We start from the raw sequence: 18,021 nt of genomic DNA on the forward strand, positions 1-18,021 counted from the left end.
AGGTGAGATTGGGAGGGATGGAGGAAAAGTAAGAAGGATGGAGGAATGAATAAGGTGTGGAAATTTTTCTCTTATGGATGTGGAGGAAGAAAGAAAGAGAGGGTAAAAGGAAAAGGTCATAAGAAAAGGAAAGATGGATAGAGAAAGAGGAGGAGAAAAAGATGTGGGACGTAAGGTTGGAGAGAAAAATAAAGACGGGAAAGGTCAGTAAGAAAGGAAGAGGAGAAAGAGGAGGAGAAGGAGGAGGAAAAGAAAAAAGGAAGGTGTGAGAGGTAAGGTGAGAGGGAAGAGGAGGGAAGAAGGAAGAACAAGGTGGAGAGGAAAAAAGACAGGGATGGAGTTAAGGGGAAGGGGAGAGAGAGAAAAGAGATAGAGAGGGAGAGCGAGAGAGAGAAAAAAAGAGACAGAGAGAGACAGACAGCGAGAAAGAGAGCGAGAGCGAGAAAAAGGAAGCAAGGGTGAACGAAAAAGAGAGCAAAGAAACAACGAAAAAAGCGAACGAGAGAGAAAACGAAAGAACGAAAAACAGATAACGAAAAAGAAAACAAGAGAAAGAAAACGAGAACGAGAAAGAGAACGAAAAACAAAAGAAAAAAAAAGAAAACAAGAAGAAAACGAGAAAACAAACACAAAAGAAAAAAAAAAAGAACAAGAACGAGAGAGAAAAACAGAGACAGACAGAACAAGACAGGCACAGAGACAGACAGAGACCAAGGGAAAGAGACATACGAGAGAGAGAGAGAGAGAGAGAGAGAGAGAGAGAGAGAGAGAGAGAGAGAGAGAGAGAGAGAGAGAGAGAGAGAGAGAGAGAGAGAGAGAGAGAGAGAGAGAGAGAGAGAGAGAGAGAGAGAGAGAGAGAGAGAGAGAGAGAGAGAGAGAGAGAGAGAGAGAGAGAGAGAAGGTGGGCCGTTTGTCTGGCTAATGCTGCGTCTAGCGAGGAAGGGAGCGCTGGAAAATGTTTACTGTTATGGCCGGGGAAGCTCATTTGCTGCATAATTGTCTTGCGGACGTGACGGACGATTGCCGTATATATATTTTTTTCCAGGGAGGGGACGAAGGAGGAGGAGGAGGAGGAGGAGGAGGAGGAGGAAGAGGAGGAGGAGGAGGGGGAGGGAGATGGGGAGGAGGACTATACTTTTTTGGGGGGTGGAGGAGGAGGAGGAGGAGGAGGAGGAGGAAGGGAAAATAGCGTCCGTTCCCTTTGTTATATTTTTAGTAGAAGTTTTTTCCTCTCCCTGACTCTTCTGTGTGTGTGTGGGGGGGGGGGGGGGGTAAAGGTGTTTGTGTGGAGGGGAGAGAAGAAGGAGAAAAAGAAGAAGGGGAAGAAGAAGAAGAAGAGAAAAATAGTCAGGGATTGAGTTAAGGAGAAGGAGGAGAAGGAAAGAGAGAATAAGAGAGAGGGAGGAAAGAGAGAATGAGAGAGAGGAAGGAAAGAGAGAATGAGAGAGAGGAAGGAAAGAGAGAATGAGAGAGAGGTAGGAAAGAGACCGAGAAAGAGAGGAAAAAGGAAAAGAGAGACAAACACACGACGAGAAAGAACGAGAAAGAGAGCGAGTGGGAACGAAAAGTGAGTGTGTGTGTGTGTGTGTGTGTGTGTGTGTGTGTGTGTGTGTGTGTGTGTGTGTGTGTGTTCGCGCGTTTACGAGTGCGTTGAATTAATGAAGAGGAATTTTAACTTCTATCAGCGGTGCTTTGTGAGGCATAATTTCTCTCTCTCTCTCTCTCTCTCTCTCGTTGGCTTCAATGAAAAACGTAAAGTGGCAAGAGTAGGCACAGCTGGAGAGCCTAATTAGCACACACACACACACACACACACACACACACACACACACACACACACACACACACACACACACACACACACACACAGACCCCTCCCTTCCACCCACCTTCATACATACACGCAAATGCAAATGCTTTCACTGGGATGGTACTTACTGGCGATCACGAGTCTAGCTCATGATCAGACCGTGTGGGGTGTAGGAGGGTTGAGTCACGTACCTGCAGCTTGGGGAAGAAGGCCGGGAAGTCTGGCCGCAGCGCCGTGAGGTCGTTGTGCATGATGTTGAGCTCCCGCACGCCACGCAGGGAGTGCAGCATCCGCGTCGTATTAACCAGGCGCCCCACCAGCACCGGCGACCCGTACATCTCCAGGATCTGCAGGCTCTTGAGAGGGTCGAAGAGCACCTCCGGCATGGCCACGGCCGCCGAGTGTATGCGGGACATCTGCAGCACCTTGACGCTGGTGAGGCCCGTCAGCACGTCGGCGCCCAGCGTGAGAATTGGATTCTGGGAAAGGTCCAGCGTGTCGAGGCTCACCAGGCTGGCGAAGATACGGCCCGTCAGGTTGGTGAGCTGGTTGGCCTGCAGGTCGAGGGTCTTGAGGCTCGTCAGCTCGTGGAAGGCGTTGGGGGCGATGCTGGCGATCTGGTTCCGCTGTAGCAAGAGCTGCTCCAGGTTGACCAGGCTCGTGAAGTCTCCCTCGCGGAGCTCCGTGATCTGGTTCTCCTCCACGTAGAGGGACTTGAGGGCGGGTGGCAGGGACAGGGGGATGTTCTTGAGGTTGTTCCCGTTGAGCCAGAGGCAGCCCAGGCACTCGTGGCGCCCCAGCGCGTCCTCCTCCAACAGCTCGAGGCCGTTGTCGTCCAGCACCAGCAGGCCGAGGTTGGGGTAGGAGTCGAGGTCGCCGCGGTGGATCTCCGTGATGGAGTTTTTGGCGAGGCGCAGGTCCCGCACGAACTGCGTCAGCGCCTGCGGCACGCGCGTGATGCCGATGTTGGACACATCGATGTACTGCAGGCGCGAGCCGAAGAAGTCCAGCGTGGAGAGGGTGGCGAGGGGGTTGTTGGACAGCACCAGCACGGCCAGGCTGGTCAGGTGCTGGAAGGCCGCGACCTCCACCGACACGATCCGGTTTGAGTCCAAGTTGACGTGCTGGACGCGGTCGAGGCCCTGGAAGGTGTCCTTGGCCAGGCTGGTGAGCCGGTTGTCCCGCAGGTTGAGGTGCTGCAGGGCGGGCAGGTGCGTGAAGGCCTGCGTCAGGTTGGCCAGTTGGTTGGCGGACAGGTCCAGGTGGTGCAGCGCCCGCAAGCCGCGCAGCGAGGCCGGGCCCAGCTCCGCCAGCCTGTTCTCCGACAGGTCGAGTCTGTCCAGGTCCGGCAACACGGCGAAGGCGTCGTCGCCCAGCCTGGATATGTTGCACTGGTTCAGCTGCAGTTCGCGCAGGCCCGGCAGGCGGCGCAGCAGCTCGGCCTCCAGCTCCGGCACCAGAAAGCCGCGCAGCTCCACGCGGCTCAGGCCCGGCGGCAGCGTCGGCGGCGCCCACTGCCCGTCACCCACGCAGGTGGCGTACTCGGCCTAGGGGAGGAGGAGGCGTTACGCTAGTGTGTGTGTGTGTGTGTGTGTGTGTGTGTGTGTGTGTGTGTGTGTGTGTGTGTGTGTGTGTGTGTGTGTGTGTGTGTTCCTGACTCCCTGAGCACCGGCGGCCCTTCCTCACAGGCCTTGCGGGATCTGTCGGCGCGTGTGTGGCGCCTCGCCTCGTTAGCTGCGGGCGCGGCGTTGATCTGTGGTGTGTGTGTGTGTGTGTGTGTGTGTATATGTGTGTGTGGCGGGCGGCGAGGGGCTGTAAATTGACCCTCACACGGACACAGGCAGGCAGCATTAACAAACAGGCGCGCGCCGCGCTGGGACTCACCTCCTCCTCACAGAAGCACGAGGCCGGGCACAGCGTCGCCACGGCTCCCTCGCCGGGGTCGCTCCGCACCTCCTGCGTCGCTTCCGTTACGTCCTCCAGGGTGGCGTTGTTCGGGGTGCTCTGCAGGGTGGTGCCGAGGACCAGGGCCGCCAGCCACCACCACACGGCACCCTGCGGGAAGACAGGATCAGGATTAAGGGCCATACTCTCGAACATTTCGGCGCCCAAGTACACACACATATTTGACACGGCTTTCGTAGGAGTTTTGGGCATTTCCAGGGGCAGTTTAATGACCCTGGTGGTAGTTTGACCTTTCTTCTGTACCATGAACCTAAACAAACACTCATTAGAACCCGCCTGATCACCTTATTGGCCTTTGGAAATAATTGATGTGAGGCGAAAGGGTCTTAGAATGCCAACCTAACATGGAAAGCCTCTCTCTGGCGCTCTCTCTCTCACACACACACACACACACACACACACACACACACACACACACACACACACACACGCTCCCTCGCCCTCTCTCCCCCTCTCGAGTACTCCGCCGAGACAGCCACTCAAACCACTCTCCCGCCGCCCTGTTTTGAGAGCCGCCGCGTTCCCTGTTTCCTTCCGCCCCATTCTTCCCGCGGAGTGTGTCACGAGGGTTGCCTTGCCTTGGGTTGGGTTAGGTTGGGTTAGACTCCGAGGCCCGGTGATGCGTGAGGCGGCCTGCTGAACTTCCTGCCTAGACCCATAAAGTAGACGCCTTCTCCTTTCTTTCTTTCTTTCTTTCTTTCTTTCTTTCTTTCTTTACTCTCAGCCTCTTAACTATCTTCGTTTGTGATTCCCTTCTTTATTTTCCTCCTTCCCTTCCTCCTCCTCCTTCTTCTCCTCTTCCTCCTTTTTCTTCTCCCTTCCTTTCTTTCTTTCCTTACTTTTATTCCATTCTTTTTTCCTTCATTCCTCTGTGATTTCCTTTGTTATTTTCCTCCTTCCCTTCCTCCTTTCTTCTTCTCTTTCTTCACCTCCTCCTCCTCTCTCTTCTCCCTTCCTTTCTCTTTTTCCTTACTTTTATTCTATTCCTTCTTCCTTCCTTCCTTTGTGATTTCCTCAGTTATTTTCCCTCTTCCCTTCTCCCTCTTTCTTCTCTTCCTTCCTGTCTTCCCTTACTCTCTACTTTTTCTTGTGATTCCTTTAGTTCATCTTCTCTCCTCCCTCCTCCTTCCCTCCCTTTCTTCCCTTACTCTCTCCCTCCATCCTTTCTACCCTTAATCTCTCCCTCTCTCCTTTCTCCCCAACTCTCCTCCACTCCCTTTTTTCTTTCTTCTCCTCCCTCCCTTTTCCTCCTCCTCCCTTTCTTCCTTTACTCTCTACCTCCATCCTTTCTACCCTTAATCTCTCCCTCTCTCCTTTCTCCCCAACTCTCCTCCACTCCCTTCTTTCTTCTCCTCTCTCCCTTTTCCTCCTCCTTCCTTTCTTTCCTCTCTCTCTTCCTCTCTCCATCATCACCAAACTTCTCTCAATTTCCTTGCACTTCCTTCAGTTCTTCTCCTCCTCCTCCTCCTTGTAAACGACACCGTGAGGGACGCGAGTCGGTGATTGCTCGTAAAGTACAATGGCGGTGACGCGAACGGCCGCCCCGAGGAGCCGCGGGTTGTTTTGGCTTTTTGGAAATTGACCTCCGCGGGTACACTGGGCGCCGGGTGGGGGGAGAAGAACACACGAGAGAGAGGGGAGAATAATGAAGAGGAGAGTGATAGTAAGAGTAGTAAGAGGAGGAGGAGGAGAAGAATGAGCAGAATGTGGAGAGAATATAAAGAGAGAAACGAAGAAATGATTGAAGAACGCGAGAAAGAGGGAAGGGAAGGAACACGCAAAGGTTAAGAAGGAGGAGAAGAAGAAGAAGAAGAGTGTGGAGAAGATATAAAGAGAGGAAGGAAGAAATGAATGAAGAACACGAGAAAGGGGGAAGGGGAGGAAAACGGAGAGGTTAAGAAGAAGGAGGAGGAGGAGGTGGAGATGGGTGGGTGTGGGGAGGACAGGAAAAGAATGAGAAGATGAGGATGAGGAGGACGAGGAGGAGGAAAAAATAAGAAGAACGAGGAGCGCAATAAAGAGAGGAAGGAAGATAGGGAGGAAGAGGAGAAGGAGGTGGTGCTGATGGGTGGTTGTGGGGAGGACAGGAGAAGAGAAGAATGAGAAGGAAGGGGAAGAAAAGGAGAATATGAATGAGAAAAAGAACACGAGAAGAATGAAAAGAACAAGGAATGGAAGAAGAAACGGAGCATAACACCAATAGGACGAGGAGGGGAACAGAAAAATAAGAATGAGAATATGAATAGTAATAATAATAATAATAAGGAATGATAGGAAGAAGGAGAACTGGGGGTATAGAAGGATCACGAAGAAGAGAACACGGAGGTAAAGAAGAAGAAGTGGAGAATAACACGAGAGAGACAAAGAGGAAGAGGAGAGAATGATAATAATAATAATAATAATAATAATAATAATAATAATAATAATAATAATAATAATAATAATAATAATAATAATAATAATATAAATAAGTAGAAGAGAAGAAGTTAGAGGATGACAAGGACAGAGGACAAGAGGAAGACAAAACGCAGAAGAGGGAAGACAAATCGATTACCCCGCCCCCCTCTTACACTCCCCACATTCCCCTCCCATCACTTCGCCCCCCCCAACATCCCCACCCTTCACCCGTAACACACACTCCCACCCCTCAAACACTCTCCTCTCCCCCCGCCACTCACTGACTCCTCCCCATTCAGCCCATTACACAATCCTCCCCACCACATCGCCCCCACCACATTTCCTCCCATTTCCCTTCTTCTCCCTCCCCTTTCTCCACCTCCTCCCAAACACACACTCCCCCCCTCCCTTCCCCACCGTTCTCTCCTCCTACTCCTTACTCCCCTTCCCGCCCACACAACCCCCCCCCCCCCATCTGCACCTCCCACAAACCCCTCCCCATTATTCACAGACCTCACTTCAACCTTTACCTCTTCTCAGCTCCCTCTCTTCCCCCTCCCCTCCTCCCCCTCCCTCCCATTCACCCCATTACACACACAAAAAAAAAAACAGGCTTCCTCACCCCTATCTCCTCCTCCCCATCTCCCAACACACTCCCTCCCTTCACCCCCCTCACCTCCCACTCATCTCCCCCCTACTCTCCCTCCCCCCCCTTACACAAACTCCCTCCCCTACACCCCATTACACACACAAAAGATAACCTCCTCTTCCCACCATCCTCACCTCCCCATCCCCGCCCATCCCCAACATCCCCTCCACCACACCCCCTACACCTCTCCCTACCCCCACCTCCCCACCTCTCACCTTCCCATCCCTCCCTCCTCCCTCTCCTTCCCCTTCCACTCCCACCCTACTACCCCCTCCCTTTCTCCTCCCCCTTCCCTCCACTACACACACACAAAAAAAAAACCGCCTTCCTCGCCACCGCAGAAGTTAATGAGCCTCGCCCAAACTTATGAGTCGGAAAAGAAGGAAATATTACTTGTCACCTTGGCGGGAATTAACGTGAGGAAGAGGCGCCAAGAAAAGGAGGAGGAGGAGGAGGAGGAGGAGGAGGAGGAAGGGTTGTGGGCGTGACGGTGAAAAAATTGATATCGCTTTTCATCACTTTACATCGTGTTCGTTTTTTTTTTTTTACTTCGTTGGTGATAGAAAGGAAGAGGAGGAGGAAGATGATGATGATGATGATGATGATGATGAGGAGGAGCAGGAGGAGGAGGTGAAGGGGGAGGATTAGGAGGACGAGAAAAATATAAGAAGAAAAAGAAAAAGGAGTAAAGAGAAAAAAAAGAAAAATAGAATGAAAAGGAAAAAATAGAAGAAAAAGAGGAAGAAAAAGAAGAAAAGAAGAAAACAATAAAAGAAAAAAGGAATAAAGAAAAAAAGAAAACGAAGAAAAAGGAAGAAAAAAAGAAGAATTAGAATTAGTAGGAAGAGAAAAGAGAGGAATGGTACACACACACACACACACACACACACACACACACACACACACACACACACACACACACACACACACACACACACACTCTGGCCTATCCTTGTCCCTTTAAATGGCGGCAACGTTTTATATTTTCCTTTATCTAAAAAATCGAACGTATTAAGAATTCCCAAACTTATATATTGCAAGAGAGGAGGAGGAGGAGGAGGAGGAGGAGGATGAGGTCACTGTGTCTCAAGTAAGAAGGTGAGAAGGAAAAAAAGAAAAAACATCACAAGAGTTTGGAGGATGGAAGAAGAGGAGAAGAGGAGAAAGAGGAGGAAGAAAGACGAAAGAGGAAGAGGAGGAGGAGGAGGAGGAGGAGGAAAAGTGGAAGGAGGGAAAATAGAGGCAATTTGTCTATGGGAAGAGGGAGGGAGGAAAGGAGGGAGGGAGGGAGGAAGGAGGAAAAAGAAATCTGAGGGGAATTGGTGTGAAGAGGAGGAGGAGGAGGAGGAGGAGGAGGAGGAGGAGGAGGAGGAGAAAAAGAAGCTAAAGGAGAAGGAATATACGAAGAAAGACGAATAAGAGAGAGAGAGAGAGAGAGAGAGAGAGAGAGAGAGAGAGAGAGAGAGAGAGAGAGAGAGAGAGAGAGAGAGAGAGAGAGAGAAGAATTGAGAAGGTCAGGTCCGTATTCTCAGACGCTTTCGGCTCACAACAAGTATTTCCCAAGGCCACAAAGGAGGTCAGTCAGGTTGTCAAGAGTATTTTTCACGTTCATGGTGCAGAAGCCTTGGCAAACTATCACCAGGCTCATAAAACTAACCATGGAAATACTACTAACACAATCTCTACGAAAGCCTTGTCAAACTATCACCAGGCTCATAAAACTAAACATGGAAATACTACTACCACAATCTCTACGAAAGCCTTGGCAAACTATCACCAGGCTCATAAAACTACCCCTGGAAATACTACTAACACAATCTCTACGAAAGCCTTTCAAACTATCACTAGGCTCACAAAACTACCCCTGGAAATACTACTACCACAACCTCTACGAAAGCCTTGTCAAACTATCAATAGGCTCATAAAACTACCCCTGGAAATACTACTACCACAACCTCTACGAAAGCCTTGTCAAACTATCACCAGGCTCATAAAACTACCCCTGGAAATACTACTAACACAATCTTTACGAAAGCCTTGTCAAACTATCACTAGACTCATAAAATACCCCTGGAAATACCACTAACTCAACCCCTTCGAAAGCCTTGTCAAACTATCAATAGGCTCATAAAACTACCCCTGGAAATACTACTAACTCAACCCCTTCGAAAGCCTTGTCAAACTATTACTAGGCTCATAAAACTACCCCTGGAAATACTACTAACTCAACCCCTTCGAAAGCCTTTTCAGACTATCAATAGGCTCATAAAACTACCCATGGAAATGCCACTAACACAACCTTTACGAAAGCCTTGTCACACTATCACTAGGCTCACGAAACTACCTATGGATACACTACTAGTACAACCTCTACGAAACCCTTGTCAAACTATTAATAGGGTCACAAAACTACCCCTGGAAATACTACTAACACCTCTACGAAAGCCTAGTCAGACTATCAATAGGCTCACAAAACTACCCCTGGAAATACTACTAACACCACTACGAAAGCCTAGTCAGACTCTCACTAGCATCATGAAACTATCCATGGAAATATTATCAACAGCCTATACGAAAGCCTTACCAAATGTGTGTGTGTGTGTGTGTGTGTGTGTGTGTGTGTGTGTGTGTGTGTGTGTGTGTGTGAGCCCCGAAATGTTTGAGGATATAGGCCTAAGGGACTCAGAAAAAGGGAAATGGGCCTATCAAGTGGCTGAAAGAGGGAGCTTGGCATAGGGAGACTGGAAAGAAAGCGGAGTGAAAGGAGAGAGGGAGGGAAGGGAAAGGAAGGGGAGGAAAGGGGTAGAGGAGGGAAGGGAATAAGAAAGAAGGAAATGGTAGGGAATGGAAAGGGAAGGGAAGAGGAGGGAGAGGAAATGAAAGGGAAGGAAGGGAAGGAAAAGAGGGAAGGAAGGGGAATGAGGGGAAGAGAATGGAAGGGAAGAGAGGGGAAGAAGGAAGGGAAGGAAAGGGGAGGGGAATTGAAGGAAAAGAGAGGGAGGGGAGGAGAGGGAGGGAAAGGAAGAGAAGGGATATAAAAGGAAATGAAAAACTTGGCAGAGAGAAAAACAAGTAGGGAGAAGGAAGGAAGAGAGAAGAAGGAGGAAGGAAGGGAAGGAGGGAAGGAAAAAAGAAGAGAGAGGAGAGGAGGGAAAGGAAGAGAAGGATAAAAGGAAATGAAAACTTGGCAGAGAGAAACAAGGTATAGGAGAAAGAAGGGAAGAGAAAGGGAGGAGGAAGGGAAGGAAAGGGGAAGGGAAGGGAGGAAAAGGAAAAGAAAGGGAGGAGAAAAGAGGGAGGAAAAGGAAGAGAAGGGATATAAAAGGAAATGAAAAACTTGGCAGAGAGAAAACAAGGTGTAGGAGAAGGAAGGGAAGAGAGAGGAAGGAGGAAGGGAAGGAAAGGGGAGGGGAAGGGAAGGAAAAAAGAGAGAGAGGAGGAGAGGGAGGGAAAGGAGGAGAGGGGATGGAAAAGGAAATGAAAAACTTGGCAGAGAGAAAACAAGGTGTAGGAGAAGGAAGGGAAGAGAGAGGAAGGAGGAAGGGAAGGAAAGGGGAGGGGAAGGGAAGGAAAAAAGAGAGAGAGGAGGAGAGGGAGGGAAAGGAGGAGAGGGGATGGAAAAGGAAATGAAAAACTTGGCAAAGAGAAAAGAGAGAGAACAGGGAGAGGAAGGGAGAGGAGGGAGAAGGGAATGGTCAGAAACACGTGTCCAGCGCCGTGTCCTTTCCACAAACACGAACTCGGACCAGCGTGACCTGACCCTTCCCGCCCGTATTGACCTCTCGTTTGTTAGGCCGCGAGAGGGTCATGGGAAGGAAGGGTTAGGTTAGGTTAGGTTAGGTTAGGTTAGGTTAGGTTAGGTGAGGTGAGGTGAGGTGAGGTTAAGATAGATTAGGTTAGGTTGTTAGGTTAGGTTAGGTTAGGTTAGGTGAGATGAGGTGAGGTGAGGTTAGGATAGATTAGGTTAGGTTGTTAGGTTAGGTGAGGTGAGGTGAGGTGAGGTGAGGTTAGGATAGCTTAGGTTAGGTTGTTAAGTTAGGTGAGGTGAGGTGAGGTGAGGTGAGGTTAGGATAGATTAGGTTGGTTGTTAGGTTAGGTTAGGTTAGGATAGAATAGGGTAGGTTGTTACTTGTTAGGTTAGGTTAGGTTAGGTTAGGATAGAATAGGGTAGGTTGTTAGGTTAGGTTAGGTTAGGTTAGGTTAGATAAGATAGGTTAAGAGAGAGGGAGATGGGAAGGAAGGGGTGGAGGGAAGGGAGGAAGGGGTGAGAGAGGGAGAACGTTAGTGGAGGAAAGGAACAGAAAATATGGTGAGATAATCAAGTAAGCAAAGGAAGAAATAAAGAACAAAATAAACAAATGGAAAGCAGAATAACAACCACAGTTGAGTTTCTGACACCTCCCTTCCTTCCTCTGCCTCCCCCTTCATCTTCCTTCCCTCCCTTTCCTTCCCTCCCTTTCCTTTTCTTCCTTCATCCTTTTACAATAAAGTATTTGAGGCGGTAGACAGAGATGAAAATTATGATGTAATCTATCTTGATTTTAGTAAAGCGTTTGACAAAGTTCCTCACCAACGACTGTTGCTTAAATTACAGGCTCACGGAGTAGAGGGTAAAGTTTTGAACTGGGTCAAGGAGTGGCTTAGCAATAGGAAGCAAAGAGTGCAGATCAGTGGTTAAAGATCTGACTGGGGATGTGTTACGAGTGGGGTCCCACAAGGTTCGGTATTAGGGCCACTCTTGTTTATTATTTATAACAATGACTTAGATACAGGAATTAGTAGTGATGTCAGTAAGTTTGCAGATGATACCAAGATCGGTAGAGTAATTGGGTCGGATCAGGACGCTAGTATTCTCCAGGATGAACTAAACAGATTATATGACTGGCCGGATAAATGGCAGATGGAGTTCAATGTAGGGAAGTGCAGTATTCTGAGTGTAGGTAGGAACAACCCCTCGCATAACTATTGCTTAAATGACACTCTCATAAGCAGGTCTGGGTGCGAGAGGGATTTAGGGGTCTTAGTGAGCTCTGATCTCCGTCCAAGGGCACAATGCATTCAAGCTAGAAATCGAGCAAATAGGGTACTGGGATTTATTTCAAGGAGCGTAAGCAACAGAAGCGCCGAAGTCTTCCTCAAACTATATTTAGCATTAGTTAGACCTCATCTTGACTATGGGGCTCAGTTCTCGTCACCTTACTATAGAATGGATATCAAAATGTTAGAATCGGTGCAGAGGAGGATGGCTAAGATGATTCAGGGGTTGAGAAACTTGTCATACGAGGAAAGACTCAAACAGTTAAACTTGCATTCTCTAGAAAGGCGAAGGGTGCGTGGAGACATGATCGAGGTTTATAAATGGATGAAGGACTTTAATAAGGGGGATATTCATAAGGTTTTGTTGGTAAGAGAACCGGATAGGACACGAAGTAATGGGTTTAAACTGGACATATTCAGATTCAACAGGGACATAGGCAAAAATTGGTTTACTAACATAATGGTGGATGAGTGGAATAGGCTTAGCAGTCATGTGGTGAGTGCCAATACAATTGTCACAGAAAAAAATAGATTAGATAAATTCATGGACAGCGATATTAGGTGGGGTTAGATACACGGGAGCTTAGGTTCAAAGGAGCTGCCTTGTACAGGCCTACCGGACTCTTGCAGACTCCTACGTTCTTATGTTCTTACCCTTCCTTTCCTTCGCCTCCCCTCCTCTCTCATTCCCTTTCCTTCCTTCCACTCCATCCCCAACTTTCTTCCCCTCCCGTTCGCTTCCATTCACTTTACTCCCCTTCCCTTCCTTCCTCTTCCAATCACTAACCCCCCATCCTCTCCTTCCCTCTTCTCTTGCCTTCCCTCCCTTCCCTCTCCCATTCCCTTCCTTCCTGGAAAAAGGGGAAAAAAAAGGAAGAGGAGATATTTGATAACATCTGCTTCAGTCTTGTGGTTCCGAGCAAGAACTAACACCTTAAAACTGAACCAAAGAGGCGCCGTGTTTCAGACCATATAGATTGTGAAGGGGAGGGAGGGGGTGATAGGGTGGAGGAATGGAGGGAAAGGGACGAGAGGATGGAGTTGTAGGGAGGAAATGGAGGCAGGGAAGTGGGGAGATGGAGGGAAAGATAGAGAGAGAGGAAGAGAAGGAGAGGAAGGGAGGGAAGGGGATGAGAAGAAGAGAGTATAGGGAGATAAGGAAGGAACGGAAGAGATAAGACGAAGGGAGAGAGAGAGAGAGAGAGAGAGAGAGAGAGAGAGAGAGAGAGAGAGAGAGAGAGAGAGAGAGAGAGAGAGAGAGAGAGAGAGAGAGAGAGAGAGAGAGAGAGAGAGAGAGAGAGAGAGAGAGAGAGAGAGAGAGAGAGAGAGAGAGAGAGAGAGAGAGAGAGAGAGAGAGAGAGAGAGAGAGAGAGAATGAATATATGTATGTATATATAATGTAAATACAATATATGCATAGTAAAGTCTACGGACCAGCCAAACCACATTTCAGTACGTACCTTCGTGTATGTGTGTGTGTGTGTGTGTGTGTGTGTGTGTGTGTATGCAGATGTGTACGTAGGGTTGTGTGTGTGTTTTCATATCGTAGCGTGTATAGCACCTGCCAACACGGTTCCTCTGTATATGAATAATGTATAGAGGATCGAACCAACTTGAAACCATAAATTCGGAAGGATGAGAATTCTAGAAACCATAAATTCTGAACGATGAGAGAGAGAGGAGGAGGAAATCAAGGGGTGAAAGAGAGGAATGAAGGGAGGTAAATAGGAGAGAGGGAGAGAGGAACTGGAGAGAAGAGAGGTGAGGAGAGAAGGAGTGAGGGGAAAGAAGTGAATGTATGAAAGGGAATGTTGGAAACTCGATTACGTTCGCTTCTCGGTAATGCATTTTTCGCACATTTTATATCATTAACAACCTCGATATCTGAAGTCACCTTTAAAACCTCTCTTTGCTGACTGACACTCCGTCCGCGTGACGGCCCCCTCCGTGATGAAAATAGAAATAATGAAAGAACGGATAAGGATCGGAGGACGCCGAGTGTCCCAAGACTGCCCACGTGCTGTCCTGAAGACCACCTGCCAACCCGGACTCTAGATTCTCTCCCTAAAAGAGAGGATAAAAGATGAGCTCCGGGGGGCAGCATGAGCCAAGCAAGATGGCGCCACTATAACACTTGCCTACACCATAATGGGCTGGGGCCGACTACCACAGGCCCCACCAAGAAAGCCTGCCGCCTCTAAAGGCTGAAACATAAAAAAACAACAACAACGGATAGAAAGAGGAAAGACAGACCTACACGTGGATTTTTTTTTTTTTTTACGTTTCGCCTGTGGCTGGGGTGGGCCTTCTTGGCGGGGCCTTGAGTTCGGTCCCAGCCCGTTACGGCGCAGATGCCAGCTTACCTGGCTCATGCTCTTCCTCGCAGCTCATCTTTGATACTTTCAGAGAGAATCTAGAGTCTGGATTGATAGGTGGTCTTCAGGACAGCATATGGGTAGTCTTGGGCCACTCGGCGATGGCTGAAAAAAAATGCCAGCTTGTGGCGGCGGGCGGGACGCGAACCTCCGTCCTTCTGGACGCCGCGTGGGCACGTTAACGTCTCAGGAGAAAAATGGATGTAAAACAGAAGCAAAACTTTTCGGCATAGTCCTTGATAAAAATACCGCATCTCGCTCGCCCAACCACCCTCAGTCAACGTCTTTTCACTTCTCGTTTTCTATATTAGGTTTATTTCTTTCGTCTCCCGTCGCTCGAGGTCATAACAAGAAGAATTCCCTGAAGGAAAATGAATGCGCTCCTGTCAGGTAATATTTCTTCGTTGGCGGATTTCTGAAAATCCGAGAAAGAGAAGAAATAGGAAGGTTCTTAGGTGCACAAATGTTATTACCGGAAGACCAAAAGTGTGTGCTGTTTGTGTGGTTCTGAAGTGCCAAAACATTTACTAGGCGAGGAACGGCGAGTGTAAGAGCTCAGTATGTGGTTCTGAGGTGCACAAACATTACCGGAGAAAGGGCAGGTGTGTGAGCGCTGTTTGTGGTTTTGATGTGCATAAACATTAACTAAGCGAGGAGCAGGGAGTGTGTGTATGTGTGTATGTGATTCTGAGGTGCACAAACACTTACTACCGGAGAAAGAGGGAGTGCCCAGCTTGTTGGGTTTGTGTGTGAGACGTCCCGGAATTTCATTTTAATATACTCCCCCACGACCTTAGCGGGCAACAAAACACACGAGAAATTAATCCAGACAAAGAAAGGTTTTGCGGGCGTCAGGGATCGAACCCACAACCAGCGAGACGGGAGAGCCACTCCTTAACCAGTCGGCCTAAGAGGTGAGGTACCCCCCACGCAGAGTAAGTTATCGGAGGCTCGTCCATCAGGTGCGTCTCAGCACTACATGTGGTTCTGGGGTGCACAAACATTTTCTTATCGCGATAACTCTGTATGTTCTGGGAAATTATGTAGCGGCGAGAGAGAGAGAGAGAGAGAGAGAGAGAGAGAGAGAGAGAGAGAGAGAGAGAGAGAGAGAGAGAGAGAGAGAGAGAGAGAGAGAGAGAGAGAGAGAGAGAGAGAGAGACAATGACAATGACAATGACAATGACAATGAGAGAGAGAGAGAGAGAGAGAGAGAGAGAGAGAGAGAGAGAGAGAGAGAGAGAGAGAGAGAGAGAGAGAGAGAGAGAGAGAGAGAGAGAGAGAGAGAGAGAGAGAGAGAGAGAGAGAGAGAGAGAGACTGGTTATGTAATGACGTTTAGACTGGTTATATAATGACGTTTGTGTATAAATAAATTAATATTCATGTGTATGTTACTATTTGTACGCTTTTGAAAAATAGAGGTGAATTAATTAAAAGGTAAATTTATGCATGTATGTATGTATGTATGTGTGTGTGAATGCATGTGTGTGTGTATGTATGTATGTATGTATGTGCGGTTAAATTCACGGAAAACAAACCGACAAATCTCTCTCACACACACACACACACACACACACACACACACACACACACACACACACACACACACACACACACACACACACACACACACACACACACACACACACACACACACACACACACACACACACACACACACACACACACACACACACACACACACACACACACACACACACACACACACACACACACACACACACACACACACACACACACACACACATCACCCCTCCCCACTTCCCCCATTACTCATCACATGAACTCATTGTATTGTATTTTGTGTATTTTCAACCTTATGGCTGCCTACAAATGAATAAACCATTTATTATTATTATTATTATTATTATTATTATTATTATTATTATTATTATTATTACACACACACACACACACACACACACACACACACACACACACACACACACACACACACACACACACACACTCATTATGCATTTCCAATCAATTTATCGCACTTTTCCAGAGGCTCGCACTATTGCCCTCTCAGTTACGGAAGCTATCGAACTTAAAATACACAAAGTTATTTTTTCCACACTTTTCCAGAAGCAATCGAACTTAGAAAATACATGACGTTGAAGATACATAAGGAAACATAAGCGTACAAGCCCCCTGGTGAAGACTGACATTACTAAACCACATATTAATCAACGTTTTTTCACACTTTTTCAGAGGCAATCGAACTTAGAAAATACTTAATGTTGAAGGTATTTACGAAAACATAAGCATACAAGCCCCCGATGAAGACTAACGTTACTGTCCCACTTATTAATTAGTTTTTTCACACTTTTCCGGAAGCAGGTCGAACTTAAAATGCATTCTCTCTTTTTTCTCTCGTTCATTTTCTTGTTCTTTTGTTGGGGCGGCGTCTGGTGGGTCTATTTGTTCCCCTTTTTCTGTTCCTTGCCCTTGAGCCGCCTCCCTCGTTTTAAAAGATCATCAAGTTAAATATAAGGAAACATCAACGTACAACCCCATAGTGGCAACGAACTTAGCCACACCATTAGTCCCTCCCTCCTTCCCTCCCTCCCTCTCCCTTTCTCTCCCCCTCTCTCCCTGCCTGCCTTTACCTCCCTCCCTATCTCCCTCCCCCTTCACGCTCCCTCCTTTCCCCCTCCTCCCTTCTCTCCATGCTTAACTCCCTCTCATTTCTCCCTCCTCCTTCTCTCCCTGGCTTTCTCACTTACGGAAAACTATCGAACTTGAAATATATATAAAGTTAAAGATATATAAGTAAACATAAGCGCTCAAGCCTCCCTGGTGATGACTAACGTTACTGCAGCACTTAGGAGTATCAGTCAATGCTTCCTCACACTTTTCCGGAAACAATCGAACTTCAAATATTCATAAATTTAAAGATATATAAGGAAACATAAGCATACAACTCCCCTGATGAATACGAATGTTACTCCGCTACGCCACTTTACGAATAAAATCAATGGCTTCCTCACACTTTTCCGGAAACAATCGAACTTCAAATATACATAAATTTAAAGATATATAAGGAAATATAAGCATACGACTCCCCTGCTGAATACGAATGTTACTCCGCTTCGCCACTTTACGAATAAAATCAATGGCGTCCTCACACTTTTCCGGAAACAATCGAACTTCAAAGATACATAAATTTAAAGATATATAAGGAAATATAAGCATACAACTCCCCTGCTGAAGACGAATGTTACTACGCCACTCTACGAATACAGATCAATGGCTTCCTCACACTTTCCCGGCGGTAGCGTCGAGTCGAGAGGTGGAGAAAAAAAAAAAAAAACACCACCGCCATTTATAACTTTTTTTCCCCTCGCGCGCGCAATTTCATTAGTAACAATTACCGATGGTTTCCGGTCTGGCCACCATGGGGGAGGGAGGGAGGCAGGGAAGGAGGGAGAAAAGGAGGTTGGGCATGAAGGGAGAGGAGGGAGGGAAAGGTGAGGTGAGGGAGGAAAGGAAGGAGAGAGAGAGTTAAAGAGGGAGGGAGGAGGGTGTGGAAGGAGTGGGTAGGAAGGAGAGGAGGAGGGAAAGAAGGGAGGGAGGGAGATTTGAAGGAAGGGACGGGGAGGAGAGAAAAGCAGGGAGGGGGGATTGAGGGAGGGAGGGAAAGAGAGGGAGGAAGGAAAGGGGAATAAAGGGGTGGGGGAGAGGTAGAAGAGGAGAGGAGAGGGAAAGAGGGGGAGGAGGTGAAGGGAGGGAGGAGGAGGAGGAGGAGAGGGAGAGGGAGAGGGAG

At 48.0% G+C, this 18,021-nt stretch overlaps 1 protein-coding gene across 1 annotated transcript in view; it reads right to left on the reverse strand.

The window, feature by feature from the left end:
• Nucleotides 1-1,908: 1,908 nt before the first annotated feature.
• LOC126995823 (carboxypeptidase N subunit 2-like) overlaps nt 1,909-18,021 on the reverse strand; it is a 72,469-nt gene continuing 56,356 nt past the window's right edge. The window contains exons 2-3 of the mRNA XM_050855669.1: nt 3,695-3,865; nt 1,909-3,357 (exon numbers count right to left, since the gene is read on the reverse strand). Coding sequence (XP_050711626.1) covers nt 1,945-3,357; nt 3,695-3,865 — 1,584 coding nt within the window. The 3' untranslated portion in view covers nt 1,909-1,944. The remainder of the gene's footprint in view (nt 3,358-3,694; nt 3,866-18,021) is intronic.

This window comes from Eriocheir sinensis, chromosome 9, assembly GCF_024679095.1.
Source record: "Eriocheir sinensis breed Jianghai 21 chromosome 9, ASM2467909v1, whole genome shotgun sequence".
In the NCBI taxonomy this organism is placed as follows: Eukaryota; Metazoa; Arthropoda; class Malacostraca; order Decapoda; family Varunidae; genus Eriocheir; species Eriocheir sinensis.